Genomic DNA, 19,820 nt, shown 5'->3' on the forward strand with positions numbered 1-19,820 from the left:
CCACTGTACGCTCCTTTCAAAATCGAATACGCCGATTCGAAAAGGCGAGAAAGCTTCTGTACGTGCAAAGATACGAAAACACAAAATTCTTCCTCCGTAGAAATGAAGAAATCTCCGGCGCGCAGAGAAGGATTTATTTTTCGTTACAGTTAAAAGCCGAGAGGGAGAGGGAGGGGGGAGGGGGGGGGGCGTGCAAGGGTAAAATTCGATACGAGCGAACGCCTTCGCTGTTCGTTCGGCTAAGTGAAACGATGCCCCGGGGGTAGGAGTAATAAGAAGCACTTAGCCAAGAACGTGTTCCTATTTCGTAATGGGAGCCAGAATTCTATCTCTTTCGCCGTATCATTGGTCGGTCTTTGCGTCCACGGTAATTCGCGCAACGATGTTAAATCGATTTTGTAAAGCAACAATTCATTCCGATTGCGCTCTCCCATTACAGCTTGCAGGAGAGGGTTTGTGAGTAACGTGAATCGTATTGTGATTGCAACCGTCTAACCTTCCCGACTTTTCATACCTTTCTCTCTTATTAACTTTCCTATTCCGCTTGTTATTTTTCCCTACTTTTCGCTTCTTTCTTGCCATACTGTCCGACAATATTTAACAACCTCACTGATGTTGGTGACTTCGTTGATAAAATGTTGCAAAAGATTCGCTAAGATCCGGTGTTAAAATATTATTAAAATATTATTATTTAATTATTAATTATTTAAAATATTATTATTTAATTATTAATTATTAAAGATATTATTATTAAAATATTATTATTTAATTATTAATTATTAAAGATATTATTATTAAAATAGTATTATTTAATTATTAATTATTAAAGATATTATTATTAAAATATTATTATTTAATTATTAATTATTAATTATTAAAAATGTTATTATTAAGAAAGAATACAATTAATTAAAAATCGATTTCCCGTTAATATGTTAACTTCAATGCTAACGATATTGGAATTCATAATGAATATCAATAATAAATTGTTATAAATAAATGAATAAATAAAGTGCATGAGATAACAGTGATTTGATATATGTAACGAATGTGCGTAATAGATGTTGTGTACTCACTGCATATGGAGGATCGGGACTGATCGGTCGGAGAACAGGACGACCGGTCGATCGAAACGTTCGTTGAGACCGCAAACTCGACCACCACCTTCGAGCTGAAGCCAGCCACCCTCGCATCTGTAACGAAAGGACGATTGATACCTCACAATCGGTAACTATTATTCTAACTTGACCCAGAGTCGTCTCTTTGACGTCTAGATTAATTGAACGGCTCTCTCGAGAAGAATTCGCGAGAGAAAATGGCGAACGGAGGAGCTTTACTTCTAATTTTTTAACACTGGCTGCGAATTAATAATCGCTATGGTTCTTAAAGAGATTGATCTTTACAAATTTAAAACGAGCAAAGACAGATCTGCAGGTCTTTCCTTCAGAAAGCTGTTAAATTAATTTTTCTTTTTAATAAAAAATTTTAATTTCATACTTTAACTTTTAATATTAATAACCGCCACGATTAAAAGAACTTTCCGTCTTTTTGTATTTACGAAACGAGCGAAACCAGATGCAGGTGTCCATTTTACAGAGAACTGTTTAATTACATTTTTAATATTAGTTTTTTTGAGTAAAGAACCTAAATTGCATGCTTTAATTTTTAATATTAATGATCATCACGGTTTTTAAAGAAATTTGGTCCTTCTAGTTTATTTTACGAAGCAAGTAAAACTATATGCACGCGGTGAATTAATTTTAACATTCGACTCCTCATAGTGCAGAACGTTCAAGCCTTTTTATCAAAGTAAAAACACGGTCTGTTAGTTAGAGAAACCTGTTCCACGTAGATCACGAATTACTCGATTTACAATTGAAAGACATAACGCGGTGAAGTTGATTGTTTTTCGAGGAAAGTTTAAATGGTCGTGTCACAGATTTTGGTAGACAAGTGTCGAATCACGAAACTTAATAGCCACGGGATGTATCGACATGGTATTGGCAAGTTTGAGATCAGTAGAATGGACAGTAATAGTCTTTGGGTCGTACGAGTCGATACCAATCACGCGCGGCCATGCTTCTCGATACTGATTGATCCTAGTTGTAACATGTGATATTGACGATCGTCTGGGTTACTGTACTGAAATATGAAAGCATTATTGATCCCCCGATTTCCTCTCCTTTTACGTTACTATGCAATGTGTATTTTTCAGTTCAGCGGTACTCCTCTCTTTTTCAATTCAACATACTCGTATTTTCATACGAGTGAGTTTAAAAAGTAAAAAATAATTATGATTTAGTGTTCAAAACCAATGAGTTTGTAAATTTCTTGAAAGATGTTAAAAATTATACGAATAAAACCTCATCTCGCGAAATTTCAAAGCACTGATACGTTGCGTGTAAATAAAATAAATAAAAAGAACGTGTGTTAAATATTATTAAATATTACAATTCAAAGTACCGATACTTTGCAAGATCCTTCCACAATTTATTTCCTTTCGCAAAAAAAAAAGAAGCCGACGAAGCATCCGTCAACGAGCGAACCACAAAATATTCGCAGCATCGCTACCTCACACTTTTCCCGACGGAACAACCGCACAGTTGGTTTTCGCTGGTTCGGAATTGCTTCTTCGATTGCTGGCGACTTCAAAGGATTCGTTCCACCCGTTCGCGAAGAATACGCTCGTAAATGGTTGGTGGATTGGAGTGGTTACGCAACGGGTAATACGCAACAGGGGTGGAATCGTGCTGATTCAATTCGACTCGCCGTCTCGCCTTTCCCTCCGCTAATGTAAGAGGGGAACGCTCCGTAACGTTGATTATTATCCCACCGTCAGGATCTCAGAGTGTCTACACCCCGTCTCGATTTACAATTCTCGCCAGTTTTCTTTAATCCACCGTCGCGTTCTCGCGAATAATCTTCGCGGACTTGCTTCTGGTTGAGAGCGAACGAGTGAAATAAGTACAATCCCTCGCGGAGGCGTTCCTTTTGCATTTATTTTCCGTAGATGAGACCCTCTCAGAGGAAGAATATTCGCATTTCTCTGAATATTTATCAGCGATTAAAGAATCGGTAATTAGGGAATTTTTGGGAAGGTGGTGGGGGAGGAAATGCTGGATATTCCATCTCCGATAAATTCCGAGTATTATTTCGCTTCAATGTAGCTCGCGAATGTCTGGCAGGGTAATTTCTTCGATGAAATAGGAAAAATGATTACGACCTGGTTTCCAGTTATCCGAGATTGTTCGAAGACAATGCGCAGTTGGGTAGCTGGCCAAAAGTCGTGCCATTGGAAGATATGTGACTCTGGGAGGAATTTTTTTGTATCTTCCCGATGACGTCCGCGACTATAATTCTACAATCATTGCAAAGAGCAAACTTTAAAAAGCTTCGAAATGGTCTATTTTTCAATAGGTTTGTCACGCGATTTACAAGGAAGTTCTCTTTATATCGGTGGCCCGCATGACTGGAAATTACGCAATCAGCGAAATTTTCTACACTTCTCGGTAAGTTCCGGCTATAATTTCATTTTCTCTTTACACTAAACCTACTGTGAAGAGGAATGCTTAAGCTTCAAAACTTTATACTTTCGGACCAGTGATTTTTAATAAAAAAGTAAAATTGTATATATTTTTAATAAAAAAGTAAAATTGTACGCACTACGGGTGTGTGAGAATATATTTGAAAATGGTCGGGAGAGGTTGGGTTTGGTATTAATAGTAATAAAAAAAATAAATAGTAATAAAAAAATTTTGGAATTGCCAAGAATTTAAAGTTTCCCAAGAATCTCGAATTTCCCGGAATTTGCATTGGAAGTTTCGAGTTTCCTAAGAAACATGAAAGAAAAATCTCATCCAATTGCAAGCGCACTTCCAGTAACGCGACTTTTGGCCAATTAAATCGTCCGAATAGTCATTGAACTGGCTCGGTGAGGAGTCAGTTTGAGTTTCGCGTCGATTATTTACTAGAATTCGATGTTAATTAACAGGGATGGTATCGCAACGTTAATTCGGACGTGTTGTTATTATCATAAGAAATTACACGCGACGATGCACGCGAGGGAAGCGCAATCTGGTAATTGTTTTCGTTTCCCAGCAAAATACTAACAGAGACAGACAGAGGGAGAGAAAGAGAGAGAAACTGCTAGCTGTCTGGGCGCTTCCGGCCGTCGATGAAATTAAGACAATTATGGAAATTAATACTTTTTGAAGTATAACCGCGGCGCTATCGGTCATTTAGTCGATACACTGAGACGAAACGACAAAGAAAAAGAGCGGATAATATCGACTCGTTCGGACGATTGCTCAGTCTTCTGTGAACGTCTCATAGAATTTTTCTTCGCAATTATTCAGCAACGCAATCACCGAGCGCGAGTGTTTGAACTGGGGATAAAAATCCCCGCTCTGATTCACGAGCGTTTCGCGGATGAAATAGACGACGTTCGAATCGGACGGTTTCCTTGAATAACCAAAGTTTCAAGCAAGAAATTAAAGAGGTAAGGAAAGAAGAGGAAGAGAGAGAGAGAGAGAGAGAGAGAGAGGCGGGAAAGAAAGTTTCATTTCGAGTTTGGAAAAAAGAACGAGGAAGAAAAGAAATTGCGGATACCGGTGGAATATTTGTGTACATAGTGCGAGAAAGTTTCTTGATTAACGGCAACTGCACTTAATACTTATTAACTCGGATACACCGCTATAAACTTGCATAAATTCTGCGGATTCTTTGACGAATTCCCTAACTCTCTAAACTTCAACTATTTGACTCTCTCTCTCTCTCTCTCTCTCTCTCTCTCTCTGCATACTCTCTCTGAAAACTTGTTGTAAGTGAATAATCGATTCGTTTCTTAGATGCACTATACGTCTGATCTGTATTAGATATTAGGTAATATTTTGATGATGTATTTCACACATGTACTTAAATTTTTGAGTTACTGTAAATAGTTTTGAATGTTATCTCATTGAATATTTTTGTATTGGAATTAAATATTCTCCGTGTGAAATATCAATTTTCTGTCTTTTAATGTCAATAGCAATTCCCTTGCCTGGAGTATTTTAATACATCATGCGTAGAAAATAAACGTGTCTGCTCGTGTACTATAATCAAAAAATATGCAAAAATTAAGAAATATTAAATTACATTCGAGATCGTTCTATTCAGCTCTTTCATCTCATTTTATTTCACATCAATCTCTTAAATCATCATAAAAAGAACATAACCTACATTTGACATTTGAACAACATAATTCAGATATTTAACATAAACTAAAATATCCACAATATCTCAAATATCTAAGATCTAGGAAAACTTTTAAATAGGTTACATTTGAAACGGATCGTAGAACTTTCTCGAAAGATTGTTGTTACATTACAAGTGCCGATGGGAACAAATATTAAAAATAACTTGTAAAATACAAAAACAAAAATATTTCTGCAGGAGGAACGAACAATTTGTTCATCAATATAAAAAAAAATTCTCAATATTTGTAACAAATACTGGAACTCGAATGTAGAAATGATTTTTAATCGAATGTTCCGAAATAACTTGTTCCCATGGAAGTTACTACACGGAGTCTAAAATATCTGTTCCTAAGTGTAACGCATTTTTCAATAAAAATTCCACAATGCAACAACAATTTCTTTTACACGAAATATACAAGTTCGAACAGAATTTCTTTTAAAAACAAAAGAACCTAACCCAACCCAACCCAAACCTGTCAATTTCGATTCCTGATCTAAACCAATCAAAGCATCAAAAAAAAAAAAAAAAAAAAAATCGAACACGTTATCAACAACTTATCAATGCGAAACTAAAGCCGGCCCGAAGGAACAATCGAAAAAAAAGAAAGAAACAATTTTTCCAGGCACCGATCGGTAAAAAAAAAGTCGCTTATCTCCGCGCAGCCTCGTAACTCCGATCGAAATGTTTTATCCAGCCGAGGATTAGCAACGTTGGAAAATACGCGTGGCATCGTGGATACCCGTGCATCGACAGAGCGACGAGAAACGGCGGGAGGAGTGAGGGGGGAATCGAATCCGCGTCGCTCGCCGATGCCGCGCGGCAATTAATTCAAAACCATACGTCCGATACAATGGTGAACTATGGGGTCACGTATCCGACCCTTGATGCGACAATGGAACGCGAGCCCACCGTGCCACCGTACACGTACACGCGCCGCTGTATCAAGATTTGAATGAGCCAGCTCAGGTATACTGAATGGTCCCAGTTAAAGGCATTACCACCGGGAAACGCATCTCCGGGATTGTCTCGTTGATATGTTAATTAACGTTATTGATGTCGCTGCGGGTCGCGCACCGTTCGACCTGGGACTGTCTATTAAACCCGGTTGAATTTCAATACCCGGTGTCTCTTCTTCGGTTTCCCATCGACTTCCAGCCAGACCTGCAAACAGTCTAATTGGCGTGGAGTCCTTTTCAATCTATTCCGTGTACGATTCTTTGTCCCGCTTCTTGTTCCCGCGTCGGTTCTTGAACTGTGCACTGTCGCAAACTCGTTCTATTAACTCGTAATTCGTTTGGAAGAATCGTGAATTTATGGGTGAAACGCATTAACGTGGATTAGTTAGCTCACAGCGCTATTAGCTTATAGTACGTGAAAAGAGAAATTGCTCCATTGAGAAATTTCTGTAAAATTTTCATCGAGATATGAAAGAATCTTGTTACATGAAAGTTACGCGTGTTAAATTCCTAGTATTGATACGCAGAAAAGTAGTTTAGCTTCAAAATAAAAGATTCGAGTCACCACCTGCTACATGAATGCAGAAAATAACGAAACGTAAGAAGTAAATACGGATTAAACCAAAACACCGCTCTAACCTTCCAGAAACAGCAAAAAAACGTTATCAACTACCTAAAGGAGACCCAACTACTAGACCAGATATAAAGAGACAATTTCAACACGTCGCTAAAGACCTCGTAGTCGATGCGACGCTAAACCCCCATATAAAAAAAAAAAAGAAAAGATTCAAGAGAGATGTCAATACATCGGTCAATGAACGTCGCTAGTGATCTCTGTCACGTGAAAACGTAGGGCAGAGACGACTACAAAAAAAAAAAAAAAAAAAACGTTCGAAGAAACAAAGTGAATCGTCTGCCGTTCGGGAGTTAATAGATCATTCCTTGTAATTTATATTCGTTAGTCACGCGCATATTTATTCGGGTAGCCACGTTTGCGGGAAAATATCGAATCGTTCCATTACCGAGATTGACGGTTTTCATTTCGAATCGGCGCACGACAAGTGAATTTCCAGACGATTGCCGCGAGAATTATTGCCGCGGTAATTAATTAGCGAAAAGTGTCGCGCTGACGTTGGTACAGCCGGTGCCGGATTTTCGGGATGATTTAAAGTATCGCCGCAACGACGACGGAATGAGAATTTTCGCGCGCGCTCGTGTTGTTCCATCGGAATATCCGAAGTTTCGCAAATTGTTGTCCGCCGCTTCGTAGCTGCTAGCCAGATAAAAATGTAGCCGCGAAATGATTGATTCTTCTCGCCCGCGCTCGATCTGTTTACCCGCGTTCTTGTTCGCAAAAATATTCGCGACTGTGGGAAACACAGAAAACAATTTTATCGTTTCCATCAACTACTGTTCGTTCGTTACACAACACACCACGGATCCTACGATCCTACGATCAGTAGGTCGTCATCGATTTTATCGCTCGTTATTTACCACTTATTGATTCACTGGTGGAACCATGGTCGCGTAAATGGTCGTGAAATGAGAGTACATAAATAAACGTGTTTTAGAGGCTACAATGGGAGCGAGCGTAATTACACGCTGACCAACTACGCAGTAATTGGTCGTTAATTGCGCGTTTCGCGAACCGTTTTGGATAGGGACCGTTCTTTTTTCTTCTTCTCTTTTTTCCTCAAATGTTTTATCGAAATGACGGACGCCTAGAGAAAGGACGCTTCCGTTTTAATCGAGAATGAAAATTGCTCGCGCGCGAGAATGACCCCGAAAACGGAAGTAATTATATTCCGTTTCTATCCGCCGATCTTCCATCAGTCGGAACAACGCGAATAAATTTTTCGCTTACGCCACTTCATTATTTCGCGTCTTTTCATCCCTCCCGTTGAGTCCAAAGGACTCGATATTGTTTGCCGCGAGAGCTGTTCGATGAAAACGTACTGAACGGCCGCCCCTGGTTTCGTTTCTTCTCGCCGTCGTCGTCTCGACCTCTTCGATACTCCGACCGGTAACGATTCAACCGCGAAATAAAAAGGGCGAACATTCTCGCGGTTAAGGGAATAATAATGAAGGAGGAAGGGAAAACCGGGGATAGTTAAAATACGGACGTTCGATGGACCTTTCAATTGACTTGCAGATTAACCGCCTTTCTTCGTTGACCGTTACTTTTCTGAGAGACTAAACACCTTGGGGAAGACCCGAGATTCATTGCGGTTCTTCTTTCATTCCCTTTCTTTGAGAAAAAAAAAGTTTCTTTCAAGGATTCGAACGCTACGTAAAGTAAAAATTTGATTGGAAAATAATTCGATTTCCGAGAGAAGAGCTGCGCTTGAACTTCGACTGAAAGATTTTTAAATGTTGAAATATCTGTTGCGTATCATCGTGATGATTGTGGTGTGCGGTAATCGAGTGTATGTGACAAATATATCGATTTTACCATTTCATTTGTCTATTTTCTCCATTTTAATTCCACAACACGAACGATTTTGGATATTTATAGTATCCACCATTTCGCAAATTTTCTACTCGATCATCAAATTAGAATTTTATTCAATAATTTTATTAACAATAAATTGCCTCTTTTTGGCTTTAGTTTAAAATAAATCTAACAAATATTAAGTAAACCTTACATTTAATTTCGGCCTAAAAGTTAATCATCGTGATTCTTATTTAATTAAAATATTCAATATAAATATCCCATTATTTGTTCAATAATTAATATAAATAATATTATAAATATAAATAATAAAATTATACTTAATATATAATAGAAATTTAAATATTTTAAATGTAAAATTATAGGAATTAATAAAGTAATTTCAATATCAAAAATTAAGAATAATAATCTGATCAAAAATGGTGTTGAAAATGGTAATATAAATTTTGAAATTGGATTGAATCCACATTCAAATGGAAATTTGTTTTTTATTATCAATCTTATTATTACTAATCAACATATACTAATCAAATATATCGATTTTGCCATTTCATTTGTCTATTTTCTCCATTCTAATTCCACAACACGAACGATTTTGGATATTTATAGTATCCACCATTTCGCAAATTTTCTACTCGATCATCAAATTAGAATTTTATTCAATAATTTTATTAACAATAAATTGCCTCTTTTTGGCTTTAGTTTAAAATAAATCTAACAAATATTAAGTAAACCTTACATTTAATTTCGGCCTAAAAGTTAATCATCGTGATTCTTATTTAATTAAAATATTCAATATAAATATCCCATTATTTGTTCAATAATTAATATAAATAATATTATAAATATAAATAATAAAATTATACTTAATATATAATAGAAATTTAAATATTTTAAATGTAAAATTATAGGAATTAATAAAGTAATTTCAATATCAAAAATTAAGAATAATAATCTGATCAAAAATGGCGTTGAAAATGGTAATATAAATTTTGAAATTGGATTGAATCCACATTCAAATGGAAATTTGTTTTTTATTATCAATCTTATTATTACTAATCAACATATACTAATCAAATATATCGATTTTGCCATTTCATTTGTCTATTTTCTCCATTCTAATTCCACAACACGAACGATTTTGGATATTTATAGTATCCACCATTTCGCAAATTTTCTACCCGATTATCGATAATCACAAACGTGACGAGTAAGCACGCTGCCACGATCCACAGCAAATCACCAAACCGGAATAACCGGTGTCTCGCTTAAACACGGTCAAGATTGCCGTGTCGAGTACAATCCGAGGGAAAGAACGCGAAAGAAAACAGAAAGATCGGCGCGAGCGGGAGAAGCTCCGTGGAGGGAAAACGAGGCGTGAATCTCGACGAAACACGTTCGGAGCCAAGAAAACGACACGTGTAATTGAAAGATTCGCCGTGATTGCCCGAGCGGACAGAAGTCGGCCCGGTGGCTCGTTGTAATTCACTTTTGCAGCTGGATTTGGCATCGCGTGATTCGAGGATAAAAACGCGGCCTCTCTCTTTCTCTCGTCGACGTAGTAAGAGCGTAATAACGACGAAAAATAAAAGAAAGAGTAGATTCGACGAGGTATCCCCAGGAAATTGGATGCTTTTATTTTCCGCGATCCTCGTAGATGCACGTTCGTGCGGTCTCTCTCTCTCTCTCTCTCTCCCCATCCTTCTCGCATGTATACCTTTGTCTCGTTGCTCTGCTCGTTTCCCCATCTGCTCCGCTCTGTAGAACCGTCGTCCATCAAACGAAGTTTAACCCACGACCGAAAAGTCCATTCGATTTCCCTTCCCCTAGCCCCGCCGTTCGTAGACGCGACGGTGCACCGTGTGTTTGCGTTCCCGTGTGCTCCGATGCCTTCGAAAGAATTCAATTTTTGTTTCGTTTGCCTCCGATTACGATCGCGCCGTGGAAAATTAAACGAGAATCCGTCGGAATGGAATTTGCCCGGGCCCGGTGCAATCGATATCGCGAAGCGACGTCCTTTCGAAGAACGAAGGCGAATCGGCCACCTTCGCGAGGACGCACCTCGAGAGAAGTTGCACCACCCGCACCACCCGTTGCCATTTCTTTTTCACTCACTAGGATGTTGTTGGCTCGAGGCAAATTCACAATCAAGAAAGATACCTGGGAGCCCTTATTGGACGGAGAAATGAATTCGATGCTTCTATATCGGACGAGGTAAGAATAAATTCCAAATTAAATCTCCTATCGTTTTGGCGTTTGAAAATATCGATATACAAGGAAACGATATCCAACGTAACGTCGAAAAATATTAGGAAACGATGGCATGAATTTAACTGAGGAAAAGATACCAAGGTATCTCTGTATTTTACCTAGGAAATTTGTATTACTTTTTATCGATGTAGGTACGTGGTTTGAAATAAATATAAATATATTTTATTTAGGAATTGAAGAATGCTGAAAAACGCTCTCGCTGGAATCTCACGCTATTACGATTCTCTCATGACTCGCTACTCTCTATAGAGATCTATTCACTATATCTATATACTCTATAGAGATCTATCCACAACTCGATTCTCTCTTTAGATCTGTACACTTTCACGACTCGCTATTTTTTCTGTGAAAACTCACCCTCAAAACCTTTGTCCTCGCATACACACACACTCGCACACACAACCATACTCTCATATTTTAAGCTACAAAATTTGGTCAGCTAAAAAAATCAGTCCCAAATCCTGACAATCGCACAGGACAATTGACTCGCTTTTAGGCCGCACAGCAAGAAGTTCCGAATAATTTCCGAGGTTTCCTCAGCTCATAGTAATTTCTACCAAAACTTCCTGTTAGAATCCAAATATTACCAATATCAAACGAAGTAATCTATCTTACTTCAAAAAAAAAAAAAAAAAGACTAAGAAGTGATAGCACTAAATTAACTGAAAAAAAGTATCAAAACAATTTCTATTAAAATTCCCTAGAATCAACTAATAGCAAATGAACGAATCTATCTTATTTCGAAAAACACTGAGAAACGATAGAATTTAACTGTCAATGAGAGAGAAAAAAAAAAAATCAATCAAAGTAATTAAACTTTCCTGTTAGAATCCAAGAACGAAGTAATCTATCTTGTACGCTTTCTTCTTTCTTCTCGTTCAAATATTTACGCACCTCATGATTCCATATTGAAGAAAATTATTCCCATTCGTGCGTGCTAAATAATACATACAATGTACCGAGTACAACGCTAAATAATACATGGTACCGAGAGTCTGGTAGTCTGTAATTGAAGTCAAACGTGCTGCCCCCTAGCAGATGGGACACGTCTCCCTGGATACATTAAGAATTCCCAATGTCAGCGGCGGTCACGCGTTAGAGACGAGTGGGACGTAATGGTAGTTTTTGAATTATGCAGCCGAGATTTCTTGGGAACGCGATGTTTCGCATGCCCGGTTTCTCTCGAGGATATCGTGGCGCACTTTCAGGCGAAGTTGCGAAACACTCCGCCGCAATTTGGGAGCTCTTGTCTCTGCGAATCCCTTGTAATCGCGCCCGTTGGCGCCCAGCACGAAACAGCCAACTTGTGGACACTGTTCCTTGCCCGTGAGATAGCGAATCCGGATTTCGTGTTGTTGAAAATTGTCGCCCGTGACGCCTCGAATTAACTACGATTGACGTTCCGCCGCGGGATGTTCGAAGCTGCCGCAGTAAAGCATTAAAGGTCCATTGTAAAGTTCGGGCAAAGTTTTATTTCGTAGTTTCACCAACATGCAAAATTATAGCGTTCTATCAATTATACTGAAGGACAGATTCTTCATAGAAGTATGTGAATCAGAGACACGAGGCAAATTTTTATTCAAAGTTTCTTTCGTGCTTCGTGAAATTACAAGACGATCTAAACATTTGAACATATTTAAACATTTAAAACACTTAAATATATTGCGGATTATTACGTAAAATCATATATTTTTAAAAGTATAATTTAAAAGAATACTACCGATATAGAAAATCATTTTACGTACCAAACATTGTAAAAAGTACTCTGTACTTTTGTTTATTTCATGTACAATTACATTTTCCCATAATTGTACGTTCTGTGGAATTTTGTCGCAAGACGCAGCCTCTCTGAATTTCACTTCGAAACGAAAGCACAAAACAAAAGATAAGTGAAACAACGAGATAATTAGCGGTGCTTAGGAATCGGGTAATTGGTCCCAAAGAAGTCGCAGTCTCACGTAGCGAATGCCGTAATCTCTTCTAACCGGTTCCGTTTGACGGGGATCGGCGCACGCGAGGGGGCGGAAAGGCGAGAGGGTGAACGTTGTGAACGGAGGCGGCGGAACCGCCTCTTCGAAATACCGTGCAATTTGGCGCGTCTTGTCGCCGAGCGGCTTAATCGCGGCCGAATCACCCAGCGGAAAACGGTGTCGCAGCTCGAGCGTGCACGTTACGTTTGTACATTCAGCGGTTCGTGCGTGCGTGCGCGCGCGCGTGTGTGTGTGTGTGTACGAACGCACAGACATCGAAGAAACCACCCCGGTACTGTTTCGTGTGTAGGAACGTGCTAGCCGCCGAGAAAGAGAAAGAGAAAGAGAGCAAAGCGAGCGTTCGTCCCGAGGCAACGGTAAGCAACCGACGTCAGTCAGTCAACCGGAAATCGTTTATCTACCCTTCCAAGCCCTCTTTCTGTCTTCCCGTGCATGTCAACCCTTCTGTTCCTGCGATCGTCTCGTTGTTTTATATTTGCCGCACTGCTTTCCAACAGTTCCACTTAATCCTGTTCTTTTACAGTTCTGCACGGAACACGGGGAGGCTGAGATTAATCCTCGTCGCTATTGAAGTTTGTCGTTTTCTTCTCGTTCCTTTGACCTGGCTGTCTTGTAGTTTATATTTCGTTCCTTTTGGGCGCGAAAGAGTAGAATTCACTGCGACGAAGATTAGAAGGGTCAGCTCGCGGCGTGAAAGAACCGAGCATTCCACTGTGAGTCGATTTACCGAGGACGGATTCGAACGGAAACGCGGCCGAGAACGGATTATAAATTTAAATGCGAAGCGATGCGCCCCCGGGGGCGCGCTGGTGATGAGCCTGATGTCCTCTATTTCCTTGCGCTTTGCTCGCTTTCTGCTCTCGGCTGTTCGCCGGTTCTGAGAGAAGTAAACGGGCACGGATCAGGCCCAATTGCGTGCCGAGATTCGACAACATCCCAGAGAATGAATTTGCAAAGTAGATTTCGCGTCGCTTCGAAAATTTTCGCGACGAACGAGACACGGAGCTGACTTTATGATCGAGGTACAGTCACCGGGAAGATTTCTGATATCCCCGATCGCTATCGTACGAGCCTGGTATAAAATATGGACAGTGAATCTCGATGAATTATAGAGTTTGCTACATCATCCTAAGCCAAGTACGACGCTCTCCAATAAACCGAAATATAAAAGTTACGGAATTTATTCTGCCATCATTCAACGACTTGGATAATTACGTGGCAAAGTTACGTAGATTAATATTTATTGTAATATCCACCACCGATAGTCAAAATTCAGTTGTTTCATATCTTCTTCCGACAATACCTTCTCTTTTCCTCTTTAAATCCCGGTAAAATCGATCAAAGCTGTTAGTATTTTAATAAACGTTGAGCCTCGAAGCAGTTCAAGGCCATGCTTCACAGAAATTCCCGTTGGATAATATCGAGATCGTAATTAATTTATATTTATCGATATAATTTCACGCATCGTTGAAGGCATTCATCTGCGCTGCCCTGATGAAAATTTCGATTGCGTTCGTTTTTCCATCGAGGAGCAGCGAAGGCAGAAAGCAGCCGGACAGTGGAACGGGGTGAAATTATTCGAACCGCTCTCGAACCAACCCCGAGGTAGATGTTTTACCTGCGAAACTTAAATAAGAATCGCTGCTGCTGCTGCTGCTGCTGCATAATAAAACAGTAAAACTACCGGTCTTTAACTGTTTTGCGAAAAACACTTAGCTCTATGGAAAAACTCGCGAACTTTCATCCCCCCCCACCCTCTTCCTGTTTTTGTAAACATTTCCATCCGGACTATTTTACTATGCATTGAAAAATTTTCGCGAGCATATCCAATCGGCGAATTAATCGTGAACCAAATATCTCGAGCCTCAAGTCTTGTCTCGTGATACTTTTCGCTTCTAAAATCCAATATTCATCGTACTGCACACGATTGCAAATATTAACCTCTTGCGCCGGAATGACGTACCACGTAGCACGTTGAGAATTGTTTATTCTAAATTGCAACGTATTATATTTGAATGTAACGCAGGCGAAACAAATGATAAGTTTATTACTTCTTAATTATTTCTATCCAGTGACATCACACCGACGAGTTCAAAAGAAAAAGAAAGCGGCGAATTACTGTATACGGTTCGGTCACTCGTTATGGTCCGCGAAATTCGAAGGTTTTAATTTAATTTCCTCAATTTAGTTTTTGCAAACAGACATAGATCCGAACTTTGTTTGTTCGAAGAATCTCGAGAGTCTCGAAATATATCTTTCACGCGAGACGATAACCCGATTCGCAGCTACGACGATGGAGGATGCGGCAGAATTCGTCGAAATTCAAAGGAAAGATACTTCCGCGCAAGGATTGAAAAATCTGCCAACAATCAGAATCCACGAGACGTGTCTAACATTTATTCCGCGCGAGGAAATCAGAGACAAATCGTTCCTTGTCGAAGGATAACAACGTCCTCGAGAAGAAAATGTGAAATCGCAGAGAGACACGGGGGAAAGACAGAAGCGTCGAAGCTCGGTGTGCGAAACGGGAGTTCGATAAAAGCCAAAAACAAGCGGTTGCTCGGAGAACGAGGAAGGAAAACGAGGAACGATTCGAGGAAAAATCACTGCTCGGTTCGAGTACGTTCATTTCGACTCGGTGACGCGAACTCGGGGTAACGAAACAGTCGTAATCTCGAAATTTCCGTTCGCGCTTTTCGAACCCGCCTCATCCGGCGGCGGTTTAAGGCGTGTCAGCAACGCGTCAAACTTCCCGTGCATGCTTCTGGCATCTGAAATTCGTCTTGTGCCACGGCCAGTACTCGAAAACGCAGCTCCCGGTAACGTTGCGAGACGACAGCTTCTGAAAATCACGGCCGATGCTCAGACCTGTCGCCCATGATTCGCGATCGCGCCTCGAAAGGGACGTGAACGAACAAGACCGTTTAACGAGACGAGTTAACGAATCGAAACGAAATATATACTCGTTCTGGCGAACATGGTCGAAATTATCGATCTTTCATTTGGATAAGCCGCGTTCCGAGGCTCAATATAAAGCGATTTCCCAGAAATTCCAAATTTTCATCGCGAAAAACTCTTCGATTTTCTTTCCGTGCCGGGTCTGATGAAGAGAAAATTCGATCATCGTATTTCGTGTTCAGAATACCCGTGTTCGTACCCGAATATTGAACCGATTATTCCACCTCGATTATTCCATAATTCAATCACCCTGTATCGAAATATCTGCTGTATGAATCCGCTGTACGATAGAGTACAAAGAAAATTTTCTCTCTCTTCGTTGAGTATCACGAATCTCTCGCATTTTTTTACGATAATAACAATACACATCGTTTGCCCGTGAATCCAAAAATTCGCGTTTCATTTCGATTCCTCTGCAGAATCTGCAGAGTATGAAGAACGAAACAACAAGACTCGCAAATGGCGACGAAGCGATCGGTATTCTCTGCACGGAAGATCGGACGCCATTTTACAGCCAACCGGGGCAGGGATATGAAAAACTGGAGAGAACTGTCAGGAGAGAAAATTCAGACGGGCGGCGTTGAGTCGAATAATTGGACCTCGTCGAGTTTTATTAAAACATTGCGAGCTCGACGGCTGGAATCGCGCGGAATTTGTGTATGCAGTCATCGGTGATTTATACAAGTTATTTCGCGCTGGCAGTGTGCTCGTTACAGCAGGTAGGATACGAAAGGCTGCAACGGGAAATGAAAGGCCGGGGAGACCGGTGCCTGTCGACTCTCGCAACAAGTAATTACGAGTCTCCATTCGATTCCGATTAAACAGGCAGCCACCCTTCTATTTATTTATTTATTTATTACAGGCGCAGAAATGCCAAGCAACGCTGCGTGTATCACGCGAAATGAAGAGAAACTCAAAGACAAAGATGATTTGATGTTATCAATTTTCCATGGTTTGCGAAGGTTTTTATTAAGAAAGGATACATATATATCTGTGTTTTTATTAAACATATATCTGTGCGTTATTACATTATTATTATTATTCCTGTGTAAATTCATTATATTCGTTTGCTCACTCTCATATCCATTTCTCTACTTGTTACACTGTATTTATCATTCTATGTAAATATTCTTATTGTTTCATTATCTCCGTTTTCATTGACGAAAGTTTATTATTTTCGTATAAATTCATTATATTCGTTTGTATCGCATTGCGTTCGTTATATTGTATTTATTCCATGGATATCTTTGTCATTATAATTTTCCATTATCTCTGTCGTTTGTAAATATTGATAAAAGTTTATTATTCCTGTATAAATTCATTATATTCGTTTGTCTACTTTTATATTCATTACAGAATAAATAGAATGTAATGAATAATATTTTATAGAATAAATACAATGTAATGAATAGAATACTTTCAATTGTAATTTGTAAACAACGAACATACGGACTGGTATATTAGAGTGAATCGTTTTCATAATATCACTAATATTCAAAAGTGTAAGTGTCTTTCAATCTGTTTTGTTTGCAACAAAAGGAATTAATCGAATTGAAAGGAATACAATTGAAAGTTATTGCGTAAGTGTAAAAGGAGCCACCGACAAAGAATAGTGGAAAAATAAGAAACGACGTTTGAAGAAACGGAGCGCTGGCGACATCGAAAAATGATATGACGTTACTTCGTATCGTCTCCCTTATAAATACTGAGTGGCCCTCCGAAACGTCGCACCGGCGCCGTTCGGTCTTTAGCGTGATCGCTCACGATAGCAAGCTACCACGACAACAAATTGCCCGAGATTCGTGAAATTTTCAAACGTACTATCCAACTGCCATTTATCATTGTCGTGCCATTACCTAAATATCAATGAATTTTCGAAACTTTACACTGAGAACTGATTCATTCAATTCCCTTTTCTTTTCACGTGGACGATCTATCGTCGAAAAAACTATTCCATTCAAGTATTCTTCAACCAGATTTCAAAATATCGATCGTCGCTCCAAAAAAAAAAGAAACCAAAAAATAGAAAAAAAAAGAAACAGTGCGGGAACGAGAAGTGTTTCGCGATACAAATCCATAGAATTCATAATACAAAAGGTGTTACACAAGGGGGACGGGGGGGCAGAAGCCCGTAGAATCGATCTCATCGGCGGATCGACAAACTACAAGGCTGGTCGATTCACACGCGAGGCACGGGGTCACCATTTTCCATTTCCGCGCGCCACGCTATCTGTGCTCGCAACGCAGAGGCAGACTCTGGCGACATTAACCCCGGCGACGAATCATTTCCGCGAGTCACCGCTCTCAATTTCTGTTGGGTCGTCGCCGAGTGTATTTCATCGGTTACGGCCGACGAACTTCGATCAACTTACGAGGAAGCCGACGAGGGAACGTCATTTTCCTGGCTTTCTAGCTACGCAAACCTGCTACGCGACCTCCTGTTTTCCATAGCTGTGTTCCACCGCTGTGCTCGGCCGCGTTTATCGTTCGTGCCGTTGTGCGCGCACAACGGGGCAGGATGTTATGCATGCGGCCAGCGTGAAATCAAATTTCTAACGATCGAAACGATTCCGAGTGCAACGGCGCGGCTCGCTGCTCGCTAGCGCGACACGCTCTCGTTCCGTTCTCTTTCACTTCTCGAAGCAGAACTGCGTGAACCGCGAGTTCGAATGCTCGCTTAGTCCGACGATTCGTGAGCAAAAATTTCACGCGCTTCCCTCACGATGAAACAGCTGTCAAGACGATTACGAACGTGAATTTAATTAGACTCGATTACTCTGTACGATCGCTGGCTCCTCGCTCAAATTAACCGTGCCTCGCTTCGAGCGAGGTTTGATAATTGTTTGCTACGACGTCGGGGCAAGGAGATGGCGGATGTTTGGCGAGAGGAGGCTCCTCGAATTTCAAGATTTTACGGCGGAAGATACTAGCCGGGGATTCGGCGGTAGTTTCTTAATACAGTTTTACAGAGGAGTTAGCCTTTAAGAAACGTGGCTTAATCTCGGCGGATTTTCTTGCGGTCGCGTAATAAAAAGTGTATACAGAAAGTAACGTTGTAGACAAGCAGATGTTGTAGTAAGCGCGTAGTAAATAAAATTTCAACCGGTGGGAAATGTTTTATCACTCTTCGAACTTTACAATCCTTTCTTCTTCCTCGTGCGAGGTGGAAAAAAATTTCGATCTACCGAAACCTAATAAAGAGACTCACAGACCGTTGAATTCTCACGATCCCGGACCAACGCCCGTTCAGGAGTTTAAGAAACGCGCAACAACGAACAAAGAATCTGCCTTTCGATATATATATCCAGCCAAGCGGCAACGAATTTCTGCTGTAGCCGGTGGCACACGGGCCACGACAATGGGCCGTGGTCCGCTCAATCGGATTTTATTTCGCCCGGCCACGTCGTCAATTATGAACCGGCCATAAATCCGGGCGAGCCACCGCCGCCGTGTCCAGCCACCTTTCGACCTCCCCTTTAAACCCCCCTGCCCCAGAACGGAAATTAAATCCGCGCTTCCTTCTGTCCTCGAAATGAACTCTTGATTAACACCTGTTACAGTCGCTGTACACGTCGGCGCAAATTCAATGCGCGTCCCATTTATCGCGCCAGACCTGGGGGGGGGGGAGATTTTTTCGACTGATAAAATCGGGAAACGCAGCGTCGACGAGAGCAGGAATCTCTCTGGGAGAATAGATAAATTTTCGTCGAACGAGCGATAAGCGTGAAGTGTGTCATTTTCTGGTCGTCGACGCCGGCGACCTCGATGGAGGATATTGCTCCGGAATCGGAGCACGCCAATCCACCGGCTTGTTGTTCTGTTTTTTTAAGAAGGGGGGGGGGGGATTTGTCGCTAATTACGATCCCCGATAAATTCTCTGGCCGCCCCGTTAGGCGATATCGCGCCGTTGAATATCACCTCCGCGGACTTTCTGTTGCTTGTCCGTTGATTGTT

At 40.4% G+C, this 19,820-nt stretch overlaps 1 protein-coding gene across 1 annotated transcript in view; it reads right to left on the bottom strand.

The window, feature by feature from the left end:
* Window positions 1-1,076: 1,076 nt before the first annotated feature.
* Window positions 1,077-19,820, bottom strand: part of LOC122530861 — a gene marked incomplete at its 3' end in the record, with an annotated part of 39,598 nt that continues 20,854 nt past the window's right edge. The window contains exon 4 of the mRNA XM_043658256.1: window positions 1,077-1,193. Within this exon, the coding sequence (XP_043514191.1) occupies window positions 1,077-1,193 (117 nt within the window). The remainder of the gene's footprint in view (window positions 1,194-19,820) is intronic.

Source organism: Frieseomelitta varia, unplaced genomic scaffold (genome assembly GCF_011392965.1).
Source record: "Frieseomelitta varia isolate USP_RPSP 00005682 unplaced genomic scaffold, Fvar_1.2 scaffold_1008, whole genome shotgun sequence".
NCBI classification, from domain to species: Eukaryota; Metazoa; Arthropoda; class Insecta; order Hymenoptera; family Apidae; genus Frieseomelitta; species Frieseomelitta varia.